The sequence below is a fragment of the Zosterops lateralis genome, assembly GCF_965231275.1.
Source record: "Zosterops lateralis genome assembly, chromosome: 8".
Classification (NCBI taxonomy): domain Eukaryota; kingdom Metazoa; phylum Chordata; class Aves; order Passeriformes; family Zosteropidae; genus Zosterops; species Zosterops lateralis.
In genome coordinates, this window is record NC_139768.1 from 34,127,095 (window position 1) to 34,149,327 (window position 22,233).

The 22,233-nt window shown below is 42.3% G+C and overlaps 1 protein-coding gene and 1 long non-coding RNA gene across 4 annotated transcripts; both read right to left on the reverse strand.

Moving 5' to 3' along the window:
• Positions 1–367: 367 nt before the first annotated feature.
• STOX1 (storkhead box 1) lies at positions 368–11,663 on the reverse strand. Of its 3 annotated transcripts, none has more exons than XM_083865999.1 (5): positions 11,628–11,663; positions 6,834–6,898; positions 5,892–6,044; positions 2,092–4,378; positions 368–1,055 (listed from the first exon to the last, which is right to left on the reverse strand). In XM_083865999.1, the coding sequence occupies exons 3-5, from the start codon at positions 6,022–6,024 to the stop codon at positions 1,016–1,018; spliced, it is 2,460 nt and encodes an 819-aa protein (XP_083722125.1). In that variant the 5' UTR covers positions 6,025–6,044; positions 6,834–6,898; positions 11,628–11,663; the 3' UTR covers positions 368–1,015. The 3 variants fall into 3 exon arrangements, with proteins under 3 accessions (XP_083722125.1, XP_083722124.1, XP_083722123.1); XM_083865998.1 differs by lacking the exons at positions 6,834–6,898; positions 11,628–11,663 and adding an exon at positions 6,971–7,556 and having other exon boundaries at positions 370–1,055; positions 2,092–2,282; positions 2,553–4,378; XM_083865997.1 differs by lacking the exons at positions 6,834–6,898; positions 11,628–11,663 and adding an exon at positions 6,971–7,555 and having other exon boundaries at positions 370–1,055.
• A 6,418-nt stretch (positions 11,664–18,081) lies between these two features.
• On the reverse strand, positions 18,082–20,499 carry LOC310911930. Its single transcript, XR_014590603.1, has 3 exons — positions 19,994–20,499; positions 19,031–19,222; positions 18,082–18,253 (listed from the first exon to the last, which is right to left on the reverse strand). It is a non-coding gene; the product is annotated as an uncharacterized lncRNA (long non-coding RNA).
• Positions 20,500–22,233: the final 1,734 nt, after the last annotated feature.

A 22,233-nucleotide genomic window follows, 5' to 3' on the forward strand; every position in this document is an offset into this window, starting at 1 on the left:
GCTGTCGCCAGGGCGCCTTCCCCACAGCAAATCTCCCGTAGCTCTACAAGCTGATTACTTCAGCCTCCATGGCTACCGCAGAGAAGTGTTAAGTAGTGAAAAGTCTAAAGTAGGAAAGGGCAGTGCGACCAAATTACTTAAGATTTAAAACCCACGAGCCTGTGGTGATTTGCAGCATGAGCTCGGCCCAATCTTGTTTGTAGAGGGGGTAAATCGAGAGGAAGAAGGCAAAATTAGCCTTAGGAAGTAAAGCAATGCTGAGAGCTGCCGGGATGTCGGTTCCTTAGGGAAGGGGAAGGTCGAGGTCAGAGCAGGGCCTCTCCCAAGGCAATGGCACTGGCCGTGCCTGTTGGCTCCTGCCACCAGCTCCTTTTCATTTGCAAAGACTAAGCCCTGCTTGACAGATACAAACACACCAAGTAGACAGAGCATCGCTGAGAATGCTGCAGGACACAGTCAGAGAACCTTGGGATTGAAGGAATTTTTGTAGTAACCAGGTGCGTGTCTAGTTCATTTGCCTTGTTTTCTAGCAGGGAAGGTGAAGCGTGTGCTCATTTCTGTGGCACTAATAGGAAACAGTTCCCAGAGTTACAATGTAGAACAGCCCTGTCCAGCTGCAGTTCCTGTTAGAGCAACACAAACCCTCTGCAGGTCAGGGGTGTGGTCTGAAGGCAGAACGCCAGTTCTCACTTTTATTATCACGGGGACACACGAAAAATAATTTGATGAGTGCAATGATTTGAATCAAAAATTATTTGATGAGTGCAAACAAAATGCACATTATTATTTCTCCAAACACTATTGTCAAAAGTTTTAACTAACTAGCTTTGATTTAGAAACTGCCTCACTGATGTGTCCAGCTGCATTTACAGTATGGTTACCTTGGCACAAGGGGAAAGTTTACCAAGCTCGTTAAAAAATAATCAAATATTCATGACCAGAGTTAGCTGAAGGAAGGAATTTTGTTGCAAGTGTCCTTTCACTTATCCTCCTTTTTGCACTGTTATTTATACTTTTAGAATTTGGCAGGAAGCTTCATCTTCTTTTCCGTCCACCTAAAATAATATAATTATTAGAAGTCAGACTTCACATTCCAAAAATGAACTGAGTTGGCTTAGCTTTTAGTGCCACAGATGGCATCAGTACAAACAGTCAAAATGACCCTCTGAAATACATTTTGCTAAAGATTTCAAGTCTTCATGTCCAAGTAATACACAGGAAATATGCTTGGAAGATTGCACAGCCAAGAGCTGCTCAAGGGAAAGATTAACAATTAGCAGGATTCCCTTAGAACCTGTGGATTGTGGTTTGTTCCTTCATATGCTGGCTTCTCAAGGTGACAGTACAAATCTAATGAGGACTCCAATGGTTTAATTACAGTTAAATACCACTCATTTAAGATATTTAGAATATGTGTTGCTGTAAAAAAAAAAAAAAAAAAAAAAAAGGTGTGATTTTTAACATAGGTTCTTGCTCATTTAGTTAAGTTTTGGAGGTCTCCATGTACAACTGTGTAAAAGATTGTTTCATACCAATTTATTTTACATTAAGGGGTTTTCAGGTGTAATTACAGGCAAAACCTACACTGTAAAAACTCAGGTGATGTACACATTCTGTCTGTTGTGGGCAAGGCAAATGCTATTTTCTGCTTTAAATTTCTACTGGATCTCTATTCATGTACAACTGGAGAATCTGTGACAATATCTAATGTCATGTGGGGAGATCTGTGTGAGCTGAACCTACCTGCTGACAGGAGCTTCTCAAACCCTGTGTTTAACATTGGGTTTATCAAACACTATGTCTCTTAACATTTCTCTCCTTGGTCATCTCTACCTGCAGGACAGAGCTCGTACTGTTCTCTTGTTTCATGAAAACAAATGCAAAATACAGACAGCAGCAATTTAGGGAGAATGTTCATGTAAAAAGACTTAGCAAAACTATATAGTTTGAGTGTTTCTGTATCATAACACTGAAATTTAAAAAACAAAATAAGCATTTTCTTGTTGAGGAAGCGGTTTGTGATTTACTGCAACTTTTCTGCCTAAATCTGACAGTCAATTTGAAGATAAAGCATCTAACTTGTTTTCTTACCTTGGGGAGTCAATTCCACTGTCTCCTGTAATGCTGCAGTTTTCTGTCCCTTCTGAGAGTTTCTGTTCTGGGATCACAGGACCTGTATTCTTTAAAAACAGCTCTTTCTTTCCTAGAAGGTTTCTCACTTCTCTGATCCGTGAGCCCAAAGCACAGTGTGCTCCTCCTTCATCCACCTCCTGGGTGAAGTTCTGCAAAGTGCCAGCACCAGAATCAGCCTGGGCAGCCTGGCAGAGATCTGCCACAGCCGAGCCCTTCCCACATTCACTGGGGCCAGTTTCTTCATCCTTTCTGTGACCTTTCAGAAGAACCTGGCTGCACAACCAACTTTCTTCTGTGCAGTCTGGTTTTGGATGCTCTTTTGAGCCTTCTGTTGATTCTGCGAGACTGGGACTTCCCCTGTGCTCTCCAGAATCACATTTATTTACAGTTGTGTGGTGCTGGGCAGGGCAAGGACTGACCTTACAGGCCTTTGGGGACCCAGCTGCATTCCAGTCTCGTGTGTCTGAACAGGCAGGGCCAGGGGGCAGGGATTCAGAATCCTCATCCAGATGTAACCAGTTACAGGTGTCACCATCGCGTCCCTTTCGGTACAGGAGATGGAGGTTATCAGTAAATCCTGCACTTTCCAGCTCCATTGATCCAGGATAGCTGGCACAGTCATAGTTAAATATAAGTTCATTCTGTTTATCAGTCTTTGATCTGTATTTCACACCATTTTTTGGGGCCAGATTTGCACTGGCTGTGTAATTTGAAAGATGGATGTTTTGAAATTCACTGGCTGTTCGATCTAACAGCTCACATACTGTGTCAGCTTTGCATCTGCAATGCTCATCTTTCAGGTAGAATGGAAATTTTGCATCTTCTTTGCACACACCATTATCTTCAATGTAGGAGCAAGGGTTTTTTTTTTTAACTGTTCTTTTACAGACATTTCCTTCAGAAATTTTACTCTCCAGGAAGTATTTACTTCTGTTATCCGTTTGCAGATCACTGCCTTGTGGATAACTACCATTTTCACTTAAACTGTCTTTCTCTAATTGAAGGCCAGACCTATTAGCATGGGGTAGGTGGTTTTGCTTAGTTTTGTCAGCCTCCCTTTCTGCATCCAGCCGTTCAGTTTCACAGCCAGCATGTCCTGAGGAGACCAAGGGCTGTGGCCTTTGGGAAGCCCTTCCTGGCTTTTGAGTCCGGCACTTCAGCTGACTGGTGACAGCACCTTGGTGCCCTCTTGTGTGAAAGCTGCGAGGTCTCCATGGCAGACCCTGAAAAGGATTCTTAATCTGCTTCTTATATATCACATGGGATTCCACTGTTGCGTCAAGAGGCTCTTGGTTTTTGATGGGCAGTGGAAAGTTCTCTTCTGGTTTCACATTTTGGCATGTTAGCTTCTGTATGTGAGATTTCCTGCTGCTCCTGCTAATCTGCTTTTCTTTCTTTGATTTGGTTTTCCTGGTGTGTTTTGCTCTTTTACTTGGTGCCTTTTGAACACAATCCTTTGAAAGATGGTTTTGCCTGACTGTTGGCACTTCAGCCAAGGTACCATTACTGATGTATTTTTTCTCTTTGCTGATACATTTTTTCTGCTCCTCAAACTTCTGCATTAATATTGTGTGTTTAATCAAATTATCCACTGTAAGAGCAGGGTTAATATGCTTGTTGATTTCATGTTCAATATGACGTGGAATATTGTCTAAGTCATCTTCATCCCTGAGTGGCCACTCCTGGGGAGGAAACTGGGCTGAAAAAGTGGAGTACTCCTTCTTGTGTTTCTCTTTTGTAGAACCACTTCTCCAGAAAAGGCCAAGGCCAAACATTTTGCTTTTCAGCTTTGCTTTCACAGATGTCAAGGATTTGATGGCGTCCCAGGAATGGTTCTCAGCAGATGTAGAGATGCCTTGAGTTCGAGTTGAAGGCTTCAATTCACTGCAGCCTCTCTTTCCCTCTCCATTAGATTCATGGCTCATTACCTGCCAATGTTTTTGTTCACAGAGCGTATTTTGGTCAGGGGAACAATGGCAGGATCTGTAACAGGATGCTGTAGGAATGCTTTCTTTCACTAGGTCTGCATAGGGCTTAATGTTTACGAGGTAAGTGATGGAAGGTGATGAACAGCAACAACTGTCCTCCAACAAGATCCTTCTGCTGTCTTCTCTGGCATCATTTGTGATAAAGTATTTGTTAGGAGTCATAATGAAATATCCTTCTCCTGTATGATAGATTTTTCTTTCCTTAATTAGAGTGCCAAGGATATTATATAATGTATTGTGGGAGGGCACTGCAATCCCTACAACAAGGAGAAAGATACTTCAAATCAGAAATAAGTTTTCAAATGAGATGGATTCTGGCCAAAAGATCCCTCTCATACAACAGCCCTGGAATCAACTGAAAATGAAATACTCAAAGCACTTAGGTAAAGGCCAACTGTGTCTCTGGTTGTCACTGCAGCAGCATGTGAGGGAGCAAGGCTGTTGTCTTTGTGTCTGTCAGGATATGTTACTCCTGAGAGAGACCTTCTGCCAGGTAAGAACCAAACAACGTCTTATTCAAAGTGTTTCCCTCCTGGCATGTTATTTAATGGGGGCTTTCATCACTGTGAAGTTTCTGGTGTAGTTTGGTCAGATGTCAATTTTATTACCTCACTGAGACTGGTCTCAGCTACTGTTTTCCATCAGGTGTCACAGAATCAGAGTCCTTTGTCTAGTCACAGCTGACTCCTGCCCACAAAATTAAAAACTTCCAGCAAGGTGAAAACACAGCAAGAAATACCTTTGAGACCCTACAAACTTTGCTACTTCTGGCTGACCTACAAATTCTACCTTGTGGTTATCTCAATGCACTTATTGACTGCAATACATTCCTGTCACGGTTCTGTGCCACTTTGTGGGGTTGCATTAATATTTTTCCCACTGGTTGAAATGCCTACCAGATCAGCCTATAACACTCACAGAGCTGTCAGGTTAAGAGGACACAAAAGAAGCAGCTCAGTATCAAACAAAGCAGCCTCCTGAGAGGGCCAGAATGGGCCTGTACAAAGTCTCAAACACGATAACGCTTTGATAATGCACACCTAAGGGAAATGGGATATTTTTCAGATGTATAGAAAACATTTAAGGGAAGTGGCTGCCACCTCATCAGAATCACAGAATATTCTGGGTTGGAAGGGACCACAGGAATCATCAAGTCCAACTCTTAAGTGAATGGTCCATATGGGAAGCAAATGCACAACCTTGGCATTATTTGCACCATGCTCCAACCAATTGAGCTAGAAGTGAAGAACTAAAGATCTCTTAGTGTAAGTAATTTGCTTTCAGGAAGGAGAGGGCTAGAACATGACCAACAAACCTGAGTTTGAGGCTGGTTATATTTTTAGATAGCAAACACCAGATGTAGACTCCTACCCAGTCCCTTTGCAGCTGTATTCCTGTCCCTTAAAGGAGGACTTAGAGTCTCTGTGATCTAACAGTCTGTTTTATCCTGCTCCATATCTAGCACCTAAATACCACTTCTATGCTTTCCCACCCTCTAGAAGGGGCATACTCTCAACACACTAATACAGTCAGTTCCCTCTTTTTCTGAAAGATTTATTAAAATCTGTGGAAAGGATTGCATTCAGGTCAGTGTAGTGGCACTCACAGATTGATGAGAAGTGTGCACATGCATGTATTCTGCCAGTTGCCTGTTAACTTGTACTCCTTGCCAGCTTTGCTTGTGAACATTCACTGATCCCTTGTCCAACATCAGTAACTCAAGCGTGATGATACAGCCACTTTTTAAAGGAGGGAGAATGAATAAGTTACCTGGATAATTGTTCACTAAGCGCTCCATTAAAGTTTGCTGAGTGACCATCACACGAGCTGCATTCATGCCCGATATGGTCCGGCATATCCCTTCTGCCAGAGGGACCGGGCGTGACTGCCAGAGGCCATTCATGACACCAGGGGTCACATCATCTAAAAGAAAAGAAAATTATTTTAGTGGAATAGCGTTTCATTTTTTTCTATTAGCTGTGGAAAGATTTCCACTGAAAATTTCCCTTATTCTCAGCTAATTTTCTTTGGCAAATTACTCGGAAATATTTCTGAGAGGAGGGAAATGGTGCTAACACTTGTCAAGAGCTTTTGTAATGAAGGAAACAGAAGGTTGCCTTAAGCACGTTAGTTTGTTTGGTATAAAATTCCAGCTAAACCCATCATTTAGATTAATAAACACGTAGCTGAGAGAGAGAATTAATTCTGATGACTGCTGATTTTTTTTAGAAGACTGCTTACATGTTAAAACCATGCAGAACGTGTATTTTTCCAAGTAGCTGGTGGGAAAAAGGTCAACATCCAACAATCCAAGTACAAAATGTCTTCACCAAGTCAGAACACATGGGAAAAAAAATACAAGTGATAGTCTTTGTCCCTTGTCTAGCACATAAAATTGAACAGAAATGGTAAAATGCCACTTTTAGACTGGGTTGCAGAACTAGGGATTATTTAGTATGCTGGGTAGAGAGCAAAAACTCTTACTACAACTGCATGCATTTATTAGGCTCCTTAAGAATTTTTAGCCTACCTTGTCAGTCCCGGTAAAAGACAAAAACATTCTTGTTCTGCATGACAAAAGCAGAAGTTTGGAGGGGCCAAGAGTGTGCCCCATCTTCCCCAGTAACTCTGCAATCCCAGCCCAGGGGGCTGAAAAGGGTCTTAGCCCTTCACGTCAATTCCCCCACCCATAAAACACAGATAAACTCTGACCTCTCCCCTTCCCAGGGTGGCAAATCCAGTAAGGACAAGCCCAGCAAGTACCTGTGATACAGTACCTGTGAAAGATGTAGCTGAAATAAGTATTTTCCCTGAAGTTGTTGATGAAAAGGCACAAAGCAGGGACTCACCTGAGGTCTGTGCACAGTGAGACAGTGACCACATACACCTTCTCAGACAAAACAAAACAAAAACAAAAACAAAAAAAAAAAAAAAAAAAAAAAAAAAAAAAAAAAAAAAAAAAAACCACGCCTTTCTTCTTTTTTTTAGTTGGGTTGTTGGTTTGTTCCTACAACCAGGTAACGCACTGTGCTCCCCTGTCCCGTGCTGCACAGAAAGGCCCTGGCTGTGCCCTGCTGCCAGGGCAGGCAGGAGGCAGCAGGGACTCCTGGTTCCTTCACAGGGCATAACTGTGTTAAACACTAACAGGAATTTTCCCCCCAGTAAAAAGTGACATTTTAGATTCAGCTCTGTTCATGGTTAACTAAACCACCGTTGTCTGTTGGATGACACTGTAACCCAATATTTATCCTTTGGGCAGAGAACTACAACACAAACACTTCTCTGACTAAATGAAATACACAACATTGCTTTGAAGAGCTTGAGTTGCTCTTGACCTTTGTTTTACAACTGCTGCTATATTCAACAAAAAGAACTCTGAAAAGAAAATCCTGGCATACAGTTTCCTCGGTGGTGTTGCTAAGGAACTCCTTGCAGGTGCAAAAACCATTGCAAGCTTTCTTTTTCTATGGGAAAGGCCATCAGCATTCAGTAATGACTCTTGTGAATAGTTTGCAGTTTGAAGTCTCTGCTGCGGGTGCACCATGCTGCTGCCAGTTTCACCATTTGTTCCTGAGGAGTACCAGACTGCTAAGAAGTAAAATACCAAGTGTAATTAAAATTTGTTCATTATCTTTATAGTTATTATCTTCCTGTTGTTGTCTGTATCTTTTCTGCAGCATCAAATCCAGTGTCTCCATTCAGGGAAGGCTGTTCCAAAATAATATTTAAAGCATTAAGCAAAAGCTACCTTGATACTGAAGGAATTTTTAAAAAAATCTAAAATCATGTTTGAACACAAGTCTAAAATGTTGCAGAGTCAATAGTGCACACATGCTAACAACATAAATATTAGATATCATTCTCTCCTGACTTTGAAATAAAATCTGAAATTGTGAAAGCAAGAATTAGATCATTGGCAACATTGATAAGTAATGTGGGGAAAGGCCCAGGCAGGACTCTAAAAGGGTCTATCAGGTTCTTATTAAAAACTTTGTAGATTTACTTTGCATACCTAAATAACTGTCATTGCACTTCCAGTAGTCTCCCAAGTTTGTTGGAAATACCTAAAAGCTGCATCCCCTAGATTTGCACATGGAGAAGACTTATCAGTTTGTGCAAGCTGTGTCTCATAGGCCTGATGCAAGAGAACACCAGAACACCACACTCATTAAAGCTCCTTAAAATCTGTCCTTTTACAGCTCAAAAACCCCCTGCCCACTTCCCTACTCTCCATAAATCTGATGACAAATCACCTTCCTCCTGTCTTCTTAGTCTTTGGAAGGCCTTGCTTACACCTTTGTGCAGGGAACCTGCCAGCAGTCAAGGAACTCAGCTTCTTCCTTGTTGGTTTAAATACAGCCTCTTTCCCTTCCATGCTGCAGGTTTTGCAGAACAACATTAATTAAATCCAATCTTGGCAGCTGGCCAGGGCTCAGGTATTCTTATCCATCAGTTTGCTTTACAGATCTGCTCACACTCTGCTCATTACCTGGACACCTAAAACCCAAGAATACCCTTTTTGGAGCACTTATTGATCACAGTGTGGGAAGTCTTCTGTAATACGAGCATTGGGTAACAAAACGTCAGCACAAAGAAAAGCCTCTGGGTATTCTTGACTAGCACAAAGTAATTTTTGTTCCATCTCTGTAATGTGAGCATTATCAATTTTCACTGAGTTGTTTAACAGTTGCACAGTTTTTGCATCTTCGGGCTCTTCAGAAAAATTACATACAAGACAAGTTTATCTGGGTGAAACCCAGGCTAGTTCTGGGGAAGTGAACAAAGAGGCATTTATTAAAACAACTCTCAATTTACTTCTTAAAAGTTCAGGTAAACTGTTTATGGAACAATGAAGGGCTAGGGGTAAATCCATTCCAGAAAAAAACCCAAAATATCTGTTGGGCAGAGAAGATACAGCATGTGGAAATAGAAGGTGGATATTTCTGTTATGTAGTTGGGAGGATCTATCATGGACAGATTATACAAAAGATGCCACAGATCCTGTGCCTCTCTGCATGAGAGCCTTGGCTTGTTTGATGTAATTCGCTTTTTGCAGAATTGTACCAGGAAGATCATAAGCAAGAGCAGTACTGCTACCAACTGCAAGGCTTCTGCTTCTCTATAGACTAGAGTGCATCATGATCACATTTTTTAGCAAAAATCACTTGGTAAAGAATTTTAAGGAATAAAATGTTAATAAGAACATCATAGAAAGTTGGGAACTCTAGCAAAACCCTTTTTGAACATTAATGATTTTATGAGATGTGTTCTTATTAAAGAATAAAAATTCTCTGTGAATTATAAAGGCAGTTAAGATTAACATTTTCAATTTTAAGTATATAACAGAGAAACTCTATTTTGGCACAAGTACCCTGTACTAGTGCTATACTACGTCCTGTTTTCCGAAACATCTTTTTACTGAAGCCAAGAGTAAATAGTTCAATTCAATGAAACTGTCAAATTTTGTAATGTGTCTCATCTATTACTGAAACAAACAAAAGCTCTCAGGAAGAGCAAACAGTATCTGTTGCTTGATTATTTTGTGCAACTCTCAGAGAAACAATTAAGTGTCAGTTTAAGGTCACCAACACTTCTTCAGTTGACATCAAAGAAGCTACCAACTCATGAAAATGTCAGATTTCTGTACCTACTGATTCCTGCCAGGACAGACACTCCCAAATCAGGACATTTAGGCAAAGAGTGCCCTCCATTTGGTCACAATTTCTGGTTTTTACAGTTTCCTACTTTCTGTGACTAACTTATCCTTACTAAATTCTTACTAACTTTTTACTCCTTAAAAGTTTCAAAGGATGATGCTATGCAACTTGATAAGAAGTAAATAAAACCAACAGAAACCAACCACTTTTTCTGCCTTCCCAACAACACATAAAAGTTTATTCCCAAATGCAAGTGTTATGAACTTTTGGAAATGCAACCTCCAAGTGCTGTCTGAGGTTCCTGTCCAAGAGCCATCATGAGACGCTTACCTTAATCTTAGTGCTAGTGGCAGCCCACAGCCATAATTCCTTTCACCAGCTATTAAAAAAACTCACAAGCAGATATGGTGAAAGCAAAGCAAGATTCAGGAAGACTAGGAAAAGCTCTCTCCTGCAACCTGTGCCCAAGTCCCTGGATAGGAAGTCTCACAGCATGTAGGAATGCAATCCCTACACCTTTAGCAGGTGCTTTCAATAAGGGAAAGGGTCTCACTTGATCTTTTGACATGTTAAGAAGTTAGCTGGAAAGTTCTGTGGATTTCTCTTTGCAATTGGCTCGGAGCCAGCCCAGAAATGTAGACTGGACCCTGGAAATGTTACTCAAAGGATGTTGTTTTTCCCATTGGGCCAAGGGCCAAAAAGCCCACCTAAGCCCTTAGGTACAAAAGAGAGAGAACAAAGGAACTCCACGGTTTTCGCTTCTCACATTTAGAGGTGCTGTAGCAGCAAGAGGTTTGTCTCTGTGCTGTGCTCAGCTTTGTTATTTTGTTTTTGTATTATTTTCTATCTTTATTGAAATCATCTTTATTTTTCAAAGCACCTGTGATCAGCCTCTCGCTCATTTTTATAACCACATCTCTGCCAGGTTGGCCCTCATGTGTATGGGTCTAACCCACAACAGCAGACACCAATACATCCAGTGTGGTAGTTTTCCTTGACTGAGCACAGTGGGTAAAGTATTGCCATTGAAATGTGTATCTCTGACCTTCAGAGAGATGAACCCCTTCAGCTCTTAGCAAGACCACTGATGTGTCCACTTGGATGCTGCAAGAGCATCTCAGGAGGAGATTTCAAGCTCCAGAGGTAATGCCTGGACACACTGTCCAGAATGCAGCTCCAAATGCACTGTTCAAAAGAACACAGCCCAAGGTGTCCAGAGATCTACATTTCACCCACAGCTGGCACAATAACCAACAAGCAAAACTGCATAAGCACATCCACCTTTGGGGCACTCACTGCATAACTGGCAGAAAAAAATCAACTATTATTTTTCATATAATGTAACATGCTGATGATTTTTAAGTCAATTCATGTATGCATTGAACATACAGAGCAGAGCTGATAGCAAGGAAGGTCATCTTTAACTGTTTCAGCATTTAGTGTCAGGCTTGGTGCTAAAACACATTGATTCAAAACATTCATTTCAAGGAGATAAAAAATAACACAAAATTAAACAGGCCCAAGCAAGTTGCAAAACAACCACCGTAGAGCCAAACAACAGAACAGGAATAAACAATCCACTGGCAATGTCCGTGACTCCGTTAACTGTCCCGAGGTGCTGCCATCCACTGCTACGGGAATTTGACACAAGCACAGCTTTTCCACTTGACCTCATCCAAAAAACCACCTTCGCAGCCTTGGCATTTCCCCACTAAAACTGCTCTGCCTTTTCCTTGCTCCTAGCTGTGCCCTCTCTTTGGCAATAAATCTCAGAAACTCAAATAGCTCTTTAATGTCCAGACCTTTGTTCTAAGCAGCAAGCAGTAATAGGGGTTGGCTAGGTACTTACCTCCAGAGTGAAAGATTGACTATACAAGCACTGTGATGGAGCTGTGCATTCCTGTGCCTGTACAGCTAAAGGTCAGCTCCTGCTGCAATATTCCTGCTGCCTCCTTTGTCTGGAAGGGTGCTGTCACATAAAGGGCAGACATAGAAAGTACAGAATGTAATGCTTGGAACTAAGATACACTTATGGTCATGTTTCCCCTCCCCAGAATGAACCGAAATTCACTTTGCATATTCTGTGGCTTCAGCTCACATATATCCCAGCCCAGGGAAGTCATTTTTGGACTTTCAGAGGAGCAGCACCCACAGAGCTGCTCAAAAGAGAGCACAGCTCCTTGTAGAGATTTTCCAGCACATCACAGATCAGGAGGGCAGAGCTCAGGACAGCTCACTCCCAGGCAACACCTGCCCCAATCCCACCCCATGCAGCAGGAGCTGTCAGAGACTTCAGTGCAGTGGGAGCTTCCCTTGGACCCAGGGCCCTCCCTTGGGGTGAGGACAGGAGCCACCATCACACAATGCAGTGGAACCAAGCAGGCCTCAGATCTTGTTTTAGGACAAATCCCATTGCTAGAAAATAACTTTCTGCCACCCTTTCATTAGGCTGGAATTTATGGTCCATGGGGAAGAACAAAACAAAACCAGTTTAGAAAGCATCTTTCTAAAGATGCTTTAGAAAGCAGCATCTTTACCACCACAAGATGCCTCAGAGGAGTTGTTTGGACACTGCAGATTAAATAGCAAAAGTCTGAATTTGATGACTTTAGTCTGCACTTCCCAAATGTGTCTCCATGGCTTTTGTGCTATAAAACACCCTTTCCATGTTTCGGTTCATCCAAATTTTGGCCAAAAGGATGTCACAGAAGACCAACAGTGCAACCAAGCAACTCCACTGTACTACAGAAAACGCAGTAAATGTTAAATGTTTTTTTTTTTTTTTTCAAAAGCCAGTTTAGCAGAGCCCTTACAGTGAACATACTGGGTTGTTGAATCCCACACACCAAGGTGAAGCCTCCAAAGGAAATTACAGAGAAGTGCATGTGTCTGTGGGATGTTAAAAATGTAGAACAATTTCAGGGGGAAAAATAAATTATGTAGTCTATGAAGCACCCAAGGAATAGGGACAAATTCAGCAGAGGGACACCAGGATGGGCAGGCCTGGAACACCTGCCCTGGGAGGCACAGCCGGGAGAACGGCTCCTGTAGAACCGGGAGAAGAAACAACTTTGGAGGGACCTGGCAGCAGCCCCCTGAGAAGATGGAGCCAGGCTCTGCACAACAGAGCGTGGAGGGACAATGAAACACAACAGGCTCCTGCTGCTACTGCAGGGGTTCAGATTTGGTCTGCAGAAAACGTTTTGACCTTTAAGGACAGCAGCACAGCTGTGGAGCAGTGTGCCCAGAGAGCTTGTGTAGAGTCTCCAGCCCTGGGCAGTTCCCAGGCTGTAACTGGGTAAAGCCCAGAGCAACCCGGTCTGAGCCCAGAGCTGGCCCTGCTTTGAGTAAGAGGGAGGATAGGGATGAAAAAGTACAGCTGGAGCTGAGCCTGCCCCTCCTACAGCCACCCTCACCCCCACCTCGACCACCCTGCTTTCTGTAACACAATCTAAGGGCACTTTTGACCTCCAGGAGCTATGGAGTTTTCTGGGGTAACATCAAGTTAAAGAAACAAGGTTACACTTTCCTCACACTGGTAACGAGGCCGTGCCAAACAGCATCCATATGAGAAAAGTACTGGTTTTCTCTTCAGATAAATAGCTCCTGTATTCCTAACTTTTTTTGCATCACTGAACTCCAGATGTAGAGGCTCACTGTTAGGGCTGGTGCCCTAACACAGCGATGGAGTGGATGTACGCTAAAGCAAGATGGCAGTATAGAAAAAGCTAAAAGTACCCTTGAAATGAAGTCTCTGATTCTATCAAAGACCACAGCAGAAACACTACAAATTAATACAATTTATTTCATTAACTTCATGTCTATTCGAACTATTGTCTTTTCTGACTGAGACAAAAATTAGGCCTGTTCAAATTACCTTCATTCTAACAGAGCATTAAAGCAGTTAAGATCTGCCTTTCATGATTCAAGTACAAGAATTCAAAAGACCGAGGATATAGCACAGCTCAGCCTATTTTCTTGAAACTTTGTCTCACCCAAAAGACAGAAGCAATAGCTTTTGCTGCTAAAAGGTTTTAGCACCGAGAAATACACAATACATACAGAGTTCTTTCCAACTAATCTACTTAGAGATTTTTTTTTTAAAAAGAGTAAATTTAGTTGAATCGCGCTTACTATATATACTTCTGTTCAATGGTACTTGCTGAACAGTATGATTAGAAACTACTGCTGGGATAGTGTGACAAAAATTGCAAGCACAAATGCTTTTGCAGATAGAACCTTTCAGGTAATTCAATCTGAGCAGATCTGGTAAATGTATCAGGGTTCTGAAGAACATCACAGGCCCTTGTACCTTGCTGCTGTGAGTTCTATCAGTAGTTTGAGTATAGCATTGAGGGTTAGTGCAATACATATTCTACTAATTAATATTATGTGCTACTGAGAAAGGGGTTTATAATACAGGATTAACAACTTAGTAAGAATTTTATATAGAAATGCATTAAACATGCAGGGGTATTATCTGAAGTCAGTGGTAAGGGCTAAGTGTCAGCTAAAATTAGGTACTAAACATTATGAAATAATCTAAGTTTTACACAATCATTACACAGATAGAATTAGATCAAAAGCAAATAATAGCAAGGTAGATTAAAAGCTCCTTCAAGGAGCTGAAATGTTTCCTTCCCTTTTTCCTCCTTAAAATCTATCAGCAGAGTCACCACTGGAGCAAATGTGATAACAGGTAAAACCCAATTACAACAGAAAGTGCAAGTTAATAAGTTCTGAATCAAGTACCTTGCTAAAAATAACTTTGAAAGTAGTGTTTGACAATAAAATAGTTCAGAACTCAAACTGTTCCTCTTTTTTGGCAGCCTACCCACAGCAGTGCAAAATAAAGTGTCATTTTAAGTTATCCACTCTTTTCAGACCTGTTAAAAATAAAAAGACACACAATTCTAAATAATCCTAACCAGTTCAATGCAAAGCATGACCACACGCTGTGAGTTACATTTCACAGAAGCCAGCACTATTGAAGTACAAAATTATTCTCCTTTGACTTGCAAACCTACATCCTTGTTTGTGGGGCAGGATGAAAGATACTGGAAGAAAGGGACTCCAAAAGAAAGGAATCCCATGAGGCACATCCCCAGCCTCTGCCATCCTCATTAAAGTTGTGTGTTCCCGTGTGTAAGTGCAGTCCCTGACAAACAATATCTACTCCAGAGTCATGACCTCTTGTAGGCCAAACAGAAATCAGCTACTCACAAGGTCTTAGTTTCCTCTGTGACTTCAATAAACACGCAGCAGAATTGTGCTGATACTGACATTCATTGCTGTGAACAAATTTAAATTACTCAAATGAAAACAAGTCTGTCCTAAAAGCTTGCTGGGTAGCTTGGGGACAGGAATTTGTCTGTCATTTTAAGCAATGTTGAGAATTACTAATAAGCAGGAAATGCTCAAATACCCAGCTGTAAATGGACCCCAGGTGTACCAGTGCAACTATGGTGCTTCAAAACTGTTCCCCAAAGCTGGTACAAACATGCAGAGAAGCTGAGCGTGAGGATCTCCACAGCCAGGCAGCCAGTGCCTGCTGAGCTCACTAAATAAATTACACCTGGGAGCCATCACCCAGGAGCTGATAGAGTTCCCCAAAGCTATGCCAGCTCTTTGAAAGGTTATTGCAGGCCACAAGTACAGCAGAACTTTTGCTCCTTACTCCTTAAGGTGTGGATGAACATTTTCACAAGGTTCAATTCCATCCTTCTTCTGTCACAGGGGTTTTGTTTGAGTATCAAAGCAGCTTCAGGGACTATCTGCCCGGGTTTTAGCTGCTTCTCTTCTCCTTATGTTCTGTGGGAGAGTCACACAAGGAAAAGTGAGGAGCTAGGCCTATCAGATTACTCTACAAATGCACAAACAAGAGTACAAAATAATTCCTTGTCTGATCTCATTCCAGTTCATTCAATACCTCCAGCAAAAATGTATAAAACTTGACACTTCACAGAAAAGTGTACTGTCCTTTCAATGTCACCCTTCAATAGGATAATTCCCAAGAGATATAAATTTTCAGCCTGCAGCAGAGCCCTCACTGGAAAAGGTGACCAGCACATTACCTGACCACGGAAAAGTCACAGTCTGCATTCCCATCCCAGCTTCAGCCTTACTGGAAAGGACTGGGCTTTCTTAGCTTTCCTTGTGAATAATTTGTAACTCTGCGACAGAGATGCTGAACCGACAGCAAATTCAGCCTCTAAAGGCTAAGCAAAAATGTATCATTTTGATATTTTCTCTTCTACTCGATAGTAATCACAAAGGAGGGAGTCGGGCCGTTCAGGCAGGTGGAAAATGTCCCTGTCACAAGAGAAGGTAGGCTGGGATGACAGAAACGAGCTGGTGACGACCAAGGACAACAAGCAAGCAGCTACTGAGAGGCATTCTCCTGGACTGTCACCCCTCTCTCTCTCTCCAAAGGCTCAGGAGGTCAGTGCGCTCAAATCGGATATTTGTAATTGTAGCTAATCTCAGCTGAGCCCCCTGCTCCTCTCCCAGCGGCGCCCTGCATGCATCCCCCCAGGCTGGACAGGAAAGGTGGGAGGGGGCACTTTGCCCCTCGTTTGGTGAACAATTGACTGAACAACTCAGCTAAGCACGGGAGATGGTCCACAGAGAGATGTCGGCATTTCTACAGTTTGCTCAGTTATCAGATCAAAAGTTTTTAAAACTGGCCCCTGCTTCACCCTCTGGGGGAAATGTTAATTGCCGTGATCGTCCCCTTCTCTTCCCCTCCATCTCCCAAGGAGAATATAAAAGCTCCTACCCAGTCCTGTGTGTAGCATGCAGCCCACAAGATCCCCATCAGAGGGGACGAGAGAGACATTTTGAATTTTATCTAGGAATAAACACAGCAGGGCAATAGTTGTTAGCTACAAGATTTTGGGACTGAGTTTTCCCTTTATTTGACTAAACTTCCGGTGGCCAGTATCAGTCAAGGTGTAGCCTGTTCTGTAAAGTCAGGATGTGCAGCGCTTCAGACTGTTTCTTTAGAACGAATCTCATTTGAACTGCTGGGATAAAGAGCAACAGCGATTTGTGGGACCACGGTGTTGTCTGATGACAAACGATAGCCAGGAAGGCTCCTTGAGATGAGCAGTGAGGAGGAGTTCTGAGTGCCGAGGGCTTTAAACCTAGCACGCAACAGGGTCCGGATAATTCTTCACTGAAATGCGACTTGGCAAAATCAACGCTGAGGTGCCCGATGCCCCTCGCTTCTCATCTGTTGCCCAGCAAAAAATTGGTTGTGGATTTAAAAGGAAAAACCTCAAAAGCGTTGGCTCATTATTCTCGTGAGTCTGAAAACTCATTCCCAACACTTTCCCTGTACCACAACCAACGATAAAGATACTGCAGGCTAAGTGATTTCCATCTCTGACACCTGCTACAGCCAGGCATTTGTTAAATTTCACCAAATGCTGCTGGAATTTGCAGATACTGCTATTGCTACATGTGCAGGGAATGTTTCCTAAGAACCACATTGCTTGGTTCCCAACATCCCAGCCTGTAGTCAGGAAACATGAAAAACTCAAGTGGCTTGAATTTCTCATTATTGCAAACAGTTACATGAGAGCAGATAAAAAATGCAGTCAAATCTCTCTATGTAAAATACAGACAGCAAATCTGATACCAATAGCTTCATTTAAAAATATTGTCATTTCTTAAAACAAACAAACAAACAAAAAACCCAACAACAACAACAACAAAAAAAACAGCACAAGAAAACATTGTCCTTTGCATTTTAGTTGTGTAACTTGCTATTTGCTTTTCTAGAGCAAAATATATGTAAGAAATGGGAGAAAAGTAACCTAGAGCAGAAAACGGACATTACAATGACTTTTGGAAGAGAAGGCATAGAACATATAATTTAAAATCAGAAAATTACCTAAATAAAGACACTCAAATATAATTTTTCTCAGTTAAGCTTCCAGAAATCCAAGTAAAATCATGAAAATATCACTTCAACAACTTTATCTGAAAAAGTGGAATTCACAAAAACAAGTGAAAGCTTGTTCTAACTAATTCTAACTTGTAAGAAACCCCTTTGGCCATCACTGCAGCAAGAGACAGGACAACAGGGGAAATAATCTAATTGATTTACCAAAGTAACTTACTTTTTTTTTTTTTTCAACTAGCCATCCTATGCATCAGAAAAGAGGTTACTGGTAAAAAAAACAATGGAGTCAAGTTCTCTAAATCATTCCCGGGAGACCAGCAATAACATGTAACTTTTCATCAGTGATATAAAACTTAACTATAGTAAGAGATAACCATTCCCAACGTAACTATAGATGTTACTGGTTTTTAGGTGGAGAGCAGTAAACCACTCTTCTTCCTTGTAACACCTCGCCGGGATTGAGTGAAGAGGTCAGCAGGTTAATTTGTGATTAGGGAAGATGAACTCCAGCTGGAGTTACCAGATGCTATCAGTTCAGTAAAGTTATCAGAGTGCCCAAGAAATGACTGATGAAGAGAGAAATTTTCTAGTCAGAAAACGGGGCTGCATCAGCAAGTGGCTATTTGATACAAATAATTGGGAAAGAAGGGGAAATAGCAGAAACAGGAAAAAGGAACTATGTGATTTAAGCTAAGACAATATTAAGAAAAGAATAAAGAGGCTGAGCTGGCCAAGGATACCACAGTTAGACATCAGATATTTTCCTGTTAAAAGTCTTGAAACATATAATTAAGAATGCCTCAGGCCTTCCAAAAGTTGGCAATTTCTTTTGCTTCAAGAAAAAGTGCAGTTTTTAATTCTTTCTTGAAGAATTGCTAGTTAGCTTCAATAAAAAGCTTTTGTGATCTAATATCCAGTCCTGCTTGAAATGAGGTAAAACACACTTCTAGATATAATTGAATTAAGATATGTAAATGAATATGAATTAAGATATAATTCATCCCTGGACAGAGAGGATTGCAGAGCTACAGTCAGGGAAAAGTAAAAATAAACATCTCCAATTGACAGCTATGAAAATTCCTACTTAACCTTTGGAAATCCAACTGAAAAGAGATTTGCTTGCACCTCACCAAGTACCCAGCAGTTACTATGGAGCTGAACAGCTGAATGTCTCCACTGCAGCATCTCCTGGTCTTTGTTTACAGTATTCCTGCTTGGATTGTTAATGCTTCCTGTCCTTTAGTCTTGGGAAAGTTAAAACACAAAGCGCTTCACATCAAAACGTTAAAGCTGATACCTGAGCTGCCACAAAGCAAGGACTGCCCTGCTCAGGTATTGCTTACCTGCACTGGGCTCGATAATTAGAACTCGGTACTCCTACAGTACCTTCCAGAGAGCAGTCCTCATAAACCATGCGCAAACCACACGGAAAATTGCAAGAGCTACAGAGGTCCTGTGGTACTGTGTCCTTCTGCTAAAGGTCGGTCAAACAGGAGCAGCCTTCCGGGGTGCTCCGCAGGACAAACCGACACGACCTGCACGGGACCAAGAGTAAAAGAGACTCCAGGATTAATGACCCTGCATACCGAGGGCTGCCCCCCTGCAGCAACTGCAAACAGCAAAGGGATTGACTGACCAAAACCAATGCCCCGAGGGAAAACTGAAGAGCTGTGAGGCAGCAGTCAGTACCAGGAGCAGAAATTTAATCTCACCCACAATTGTGATGCTGGTGGGTGTATTCTGCAATCACATTTCAGAAGACTTTTCCTGGCAAACTTGCATTAAAAACACTCAATAATCCCCAGCTGTACTTCCTGTGTAGACCAGGTCCTTCATTGCAGCCTGGTCTCTTTAGACTGCAGAGGTCACAAGCCGACTGCATATGTACTACATGTACTAATTGCAGGGAGCAAATGAAAATGATGGATAAATATTCACCAGTATGACGTAGTAAAAATTAATGTGAATAATTAGATCTTTAGGGTAGCAACTTGAATGTTTCTGAGCCTGATTTCTTCTTAGATATTTAATCGTGTCCACTTTTAGTTTAGAAAACGTTTAAAAGATCACTTTGTAGGACCGTGGTTTTTTTTTTTTTTTTTTTTTTTTTTTTTTTTTTTTTTTTTTTTTTTTTTTTTGGGGGGGGTGGGGGGCGGGAAGGGAGGTGGGTGTGAACATTTCCAGAGGATCTAAGACTAAAAGCAGCTGCTGATGTCGGAGGATCACAGCGGCATTAGGCAGCACAGTGCATTCCCCGGCGGGCAGCCGTCACCCCACCCACGGGGCCGTGCGCCCTCCGCCTTTACCTTCTCCAGCAGCAGCACGATCTGGAGCTCTTTCTCAGAGGAATCTTTGTGCCAACTCAACTCAAACATCCAGCCCCAGCGTTTTCTCCAGTGCCTAAAACGTCCACGAAGAATGAAACTAATGCAGTCTTCCACTGATCATGAACGCACCTTACAGTTCATTTCACTCTCAGGCTCCAGACACATTATATCCAGCCACTTCTTCCAGGAAACATTACCTGCAACAAAACACGGGAACCAACCGGCACACCTGGCTTCCTAACACGTTTTTCTGAATACCGAGTGCCCAGTGTCCCTTGCAGTGGACTGACCAGGTCACCACTGAGGCAGCTGCAAACCAGGCTATCGGCAAACCCACTCTGCCCCAGCGTCCGACTGGTGGGGAGGCTGTGCCTTTGGAGAAAGCTGTCCTGGTGGTGCTCTGCTAGCTCGCCGCTTTTCCGCCAGCCTGGCCACAGGATTTTTGCCTGCCAGGCAGAAAATGCCGGAGACAGGAGTTAAGCTGCCCTGAGAGAGCTGAGAGAGTGGTTGGGTACTTCAGGTGATGAGGCCTCTGACGGCAGCTCAGGCTGCTCAGCCTGCCTTAGTCGGCAGCTCTGCAACAGCGAGGATGCCACCATCGGGAGCACAGACGCAGGCAGCAACGCAGGTAGGAGAGTAAAGATGAAAGCAAATAAATTCAGTGGCACCGGAGGGCTGCAGCACTGGCTCTGTGCCTCTGTTACTGTGGTCAAGCCTTGCCCCAGCTCTCCACCCCTGTCCCTGCTGCTCGTAGCTCCAGGGCGGGGTAGTCTCCCTCCAGAAAATCCCACTCTGGGTTTGAGGAACCTGCCTCTATTTTACACTAAGATTTCTCAGCGAAAAAAGGCTCCCTCCCCCTTCTCCCTCAGGAGCAGGGCTCTGCCCTGTCTCAGATTACACTTAAACCAAGCGAGGGCTGACAGAGCAGGCAAAGGAGGCACCAGTGCAGACACATGGGCCGCGCTCTAGCCCTGCCCTGCGCGCTGCTTACAGTCACTTGTACAGGTTGTTCCTATTCTGCAGAGCTCTGCATCCTCTCATTCACCCTGCACAATCTCTGACAGACAAGGTAAGGGCACAGCTTGCTTTAGAACCCGGTGCTCACAGAGGGATCTGGTGTCCAACTCAGTGCGCTATTTAGGGAATTTTTATAGGTTCTTAAATTCCACGTTGTTTAATCTTTTTTTTTTCTTTTTCAACTGTCTTAATTGAAAATAAGACATAAAGTGGATTAACCTTCCATTTCTTTAAAGGGTGAAGTAGGCAACAAAATTATTCGCTGCTCAGAACATCATCTGCACAGCCACCTCTTATGAGTCCTACATATTCTGACCCACTGCTACTCAAGTCACACTACAAAATTCTGCTTTTGTCCATGGACACTAATATTGTACACTGTATGATCCTCACAAATCCCCTTTTGTACTGTCCATCACTACATGCCCAAATCACAAGACTGCAAATGCAGACTGCACATTCCTTACAAGCATATTACCGTATCCCATGGATGGTCTGGGAATTTATAGATGTGCTGCCATCCATATGTGTCCCAGTACTAACAGGTTACTTAGTTTTCCTCTCCTTGTTATAATGAAAACATCACCCCTCCCCTCAAAGAAAAAAAAAAGAAAAAAAAAAAGAAAAAAGAAAAAAAAAAAGAAAAAAAAAAAAAAGAAAAAAAAAGAAAAAAAAAAAGTAGCTCTTAGCTTGATTTCAGGAAGAACACTAAGGCAGAAAAATCAGGTTCAATATTGGTAAGCAGCTAATTGGTATGTTCACCTGTTTAGTCACATTATACATGGCCTTCTTATACCAGAGGGGATACTTGACAAAGGCAACATTTTCTCTATTTACCAATACCCTGGTTGCTTTCAGAAACTCTGTCCGGAGATTTTACAACTTGTAACACGAATGCTTCAATAGTTACATTTAATGTTATGTATTTAATGAAGTAGTTAACTCATCTGAATAGCACTTGGATAAAACAAGGCCTGAGGAGACAAGCTGAAAAGGGAAGTCTTTCATGGGAGATGCAGACTACCTCAATTGCCTTTAGCTTGTCCTCTGCACACATGCAACGGACTGTTTTACAGCAAGGCAGGTTGGTCTGTGAGATGTGTTTCTGAGACCAGCACTGCAAGGTATTTGTCTCCAGCTGCTCATTTCTACAACACATGTGGTAGCAATTTCTATTTCTTTGGATGCTGATCTGCTGGCTA

What these genes read in the sequence shown, in the direction of transcription:
- STOX1 (XM_083865997.1), bottom strand. Translation starts at nt 7,247, where the DNA reads ATGCCCTGTGAAGGAACCAGGAGTCCCTGCTGCCTCCTGCCTGCCCTG. An exon ending in TCACTGTGCACAGACCTCAG is followed by an intron (nt 6,045 to 6,970) that starts GTGAGTCCCTGC and finishes CTTTTCTTTTAG; the next exon opens with ATGATGTGACCCCTGGTGTC. An exon ending in CTTAGTGAACAATTATCCAG is followed by an intron (nt 4,379 to 5,891) that starts GTAACTTATTCA and finishes TCCTTGTTGTAG; the next exon opens with GGATTGCAGTGCCCTCCCAC.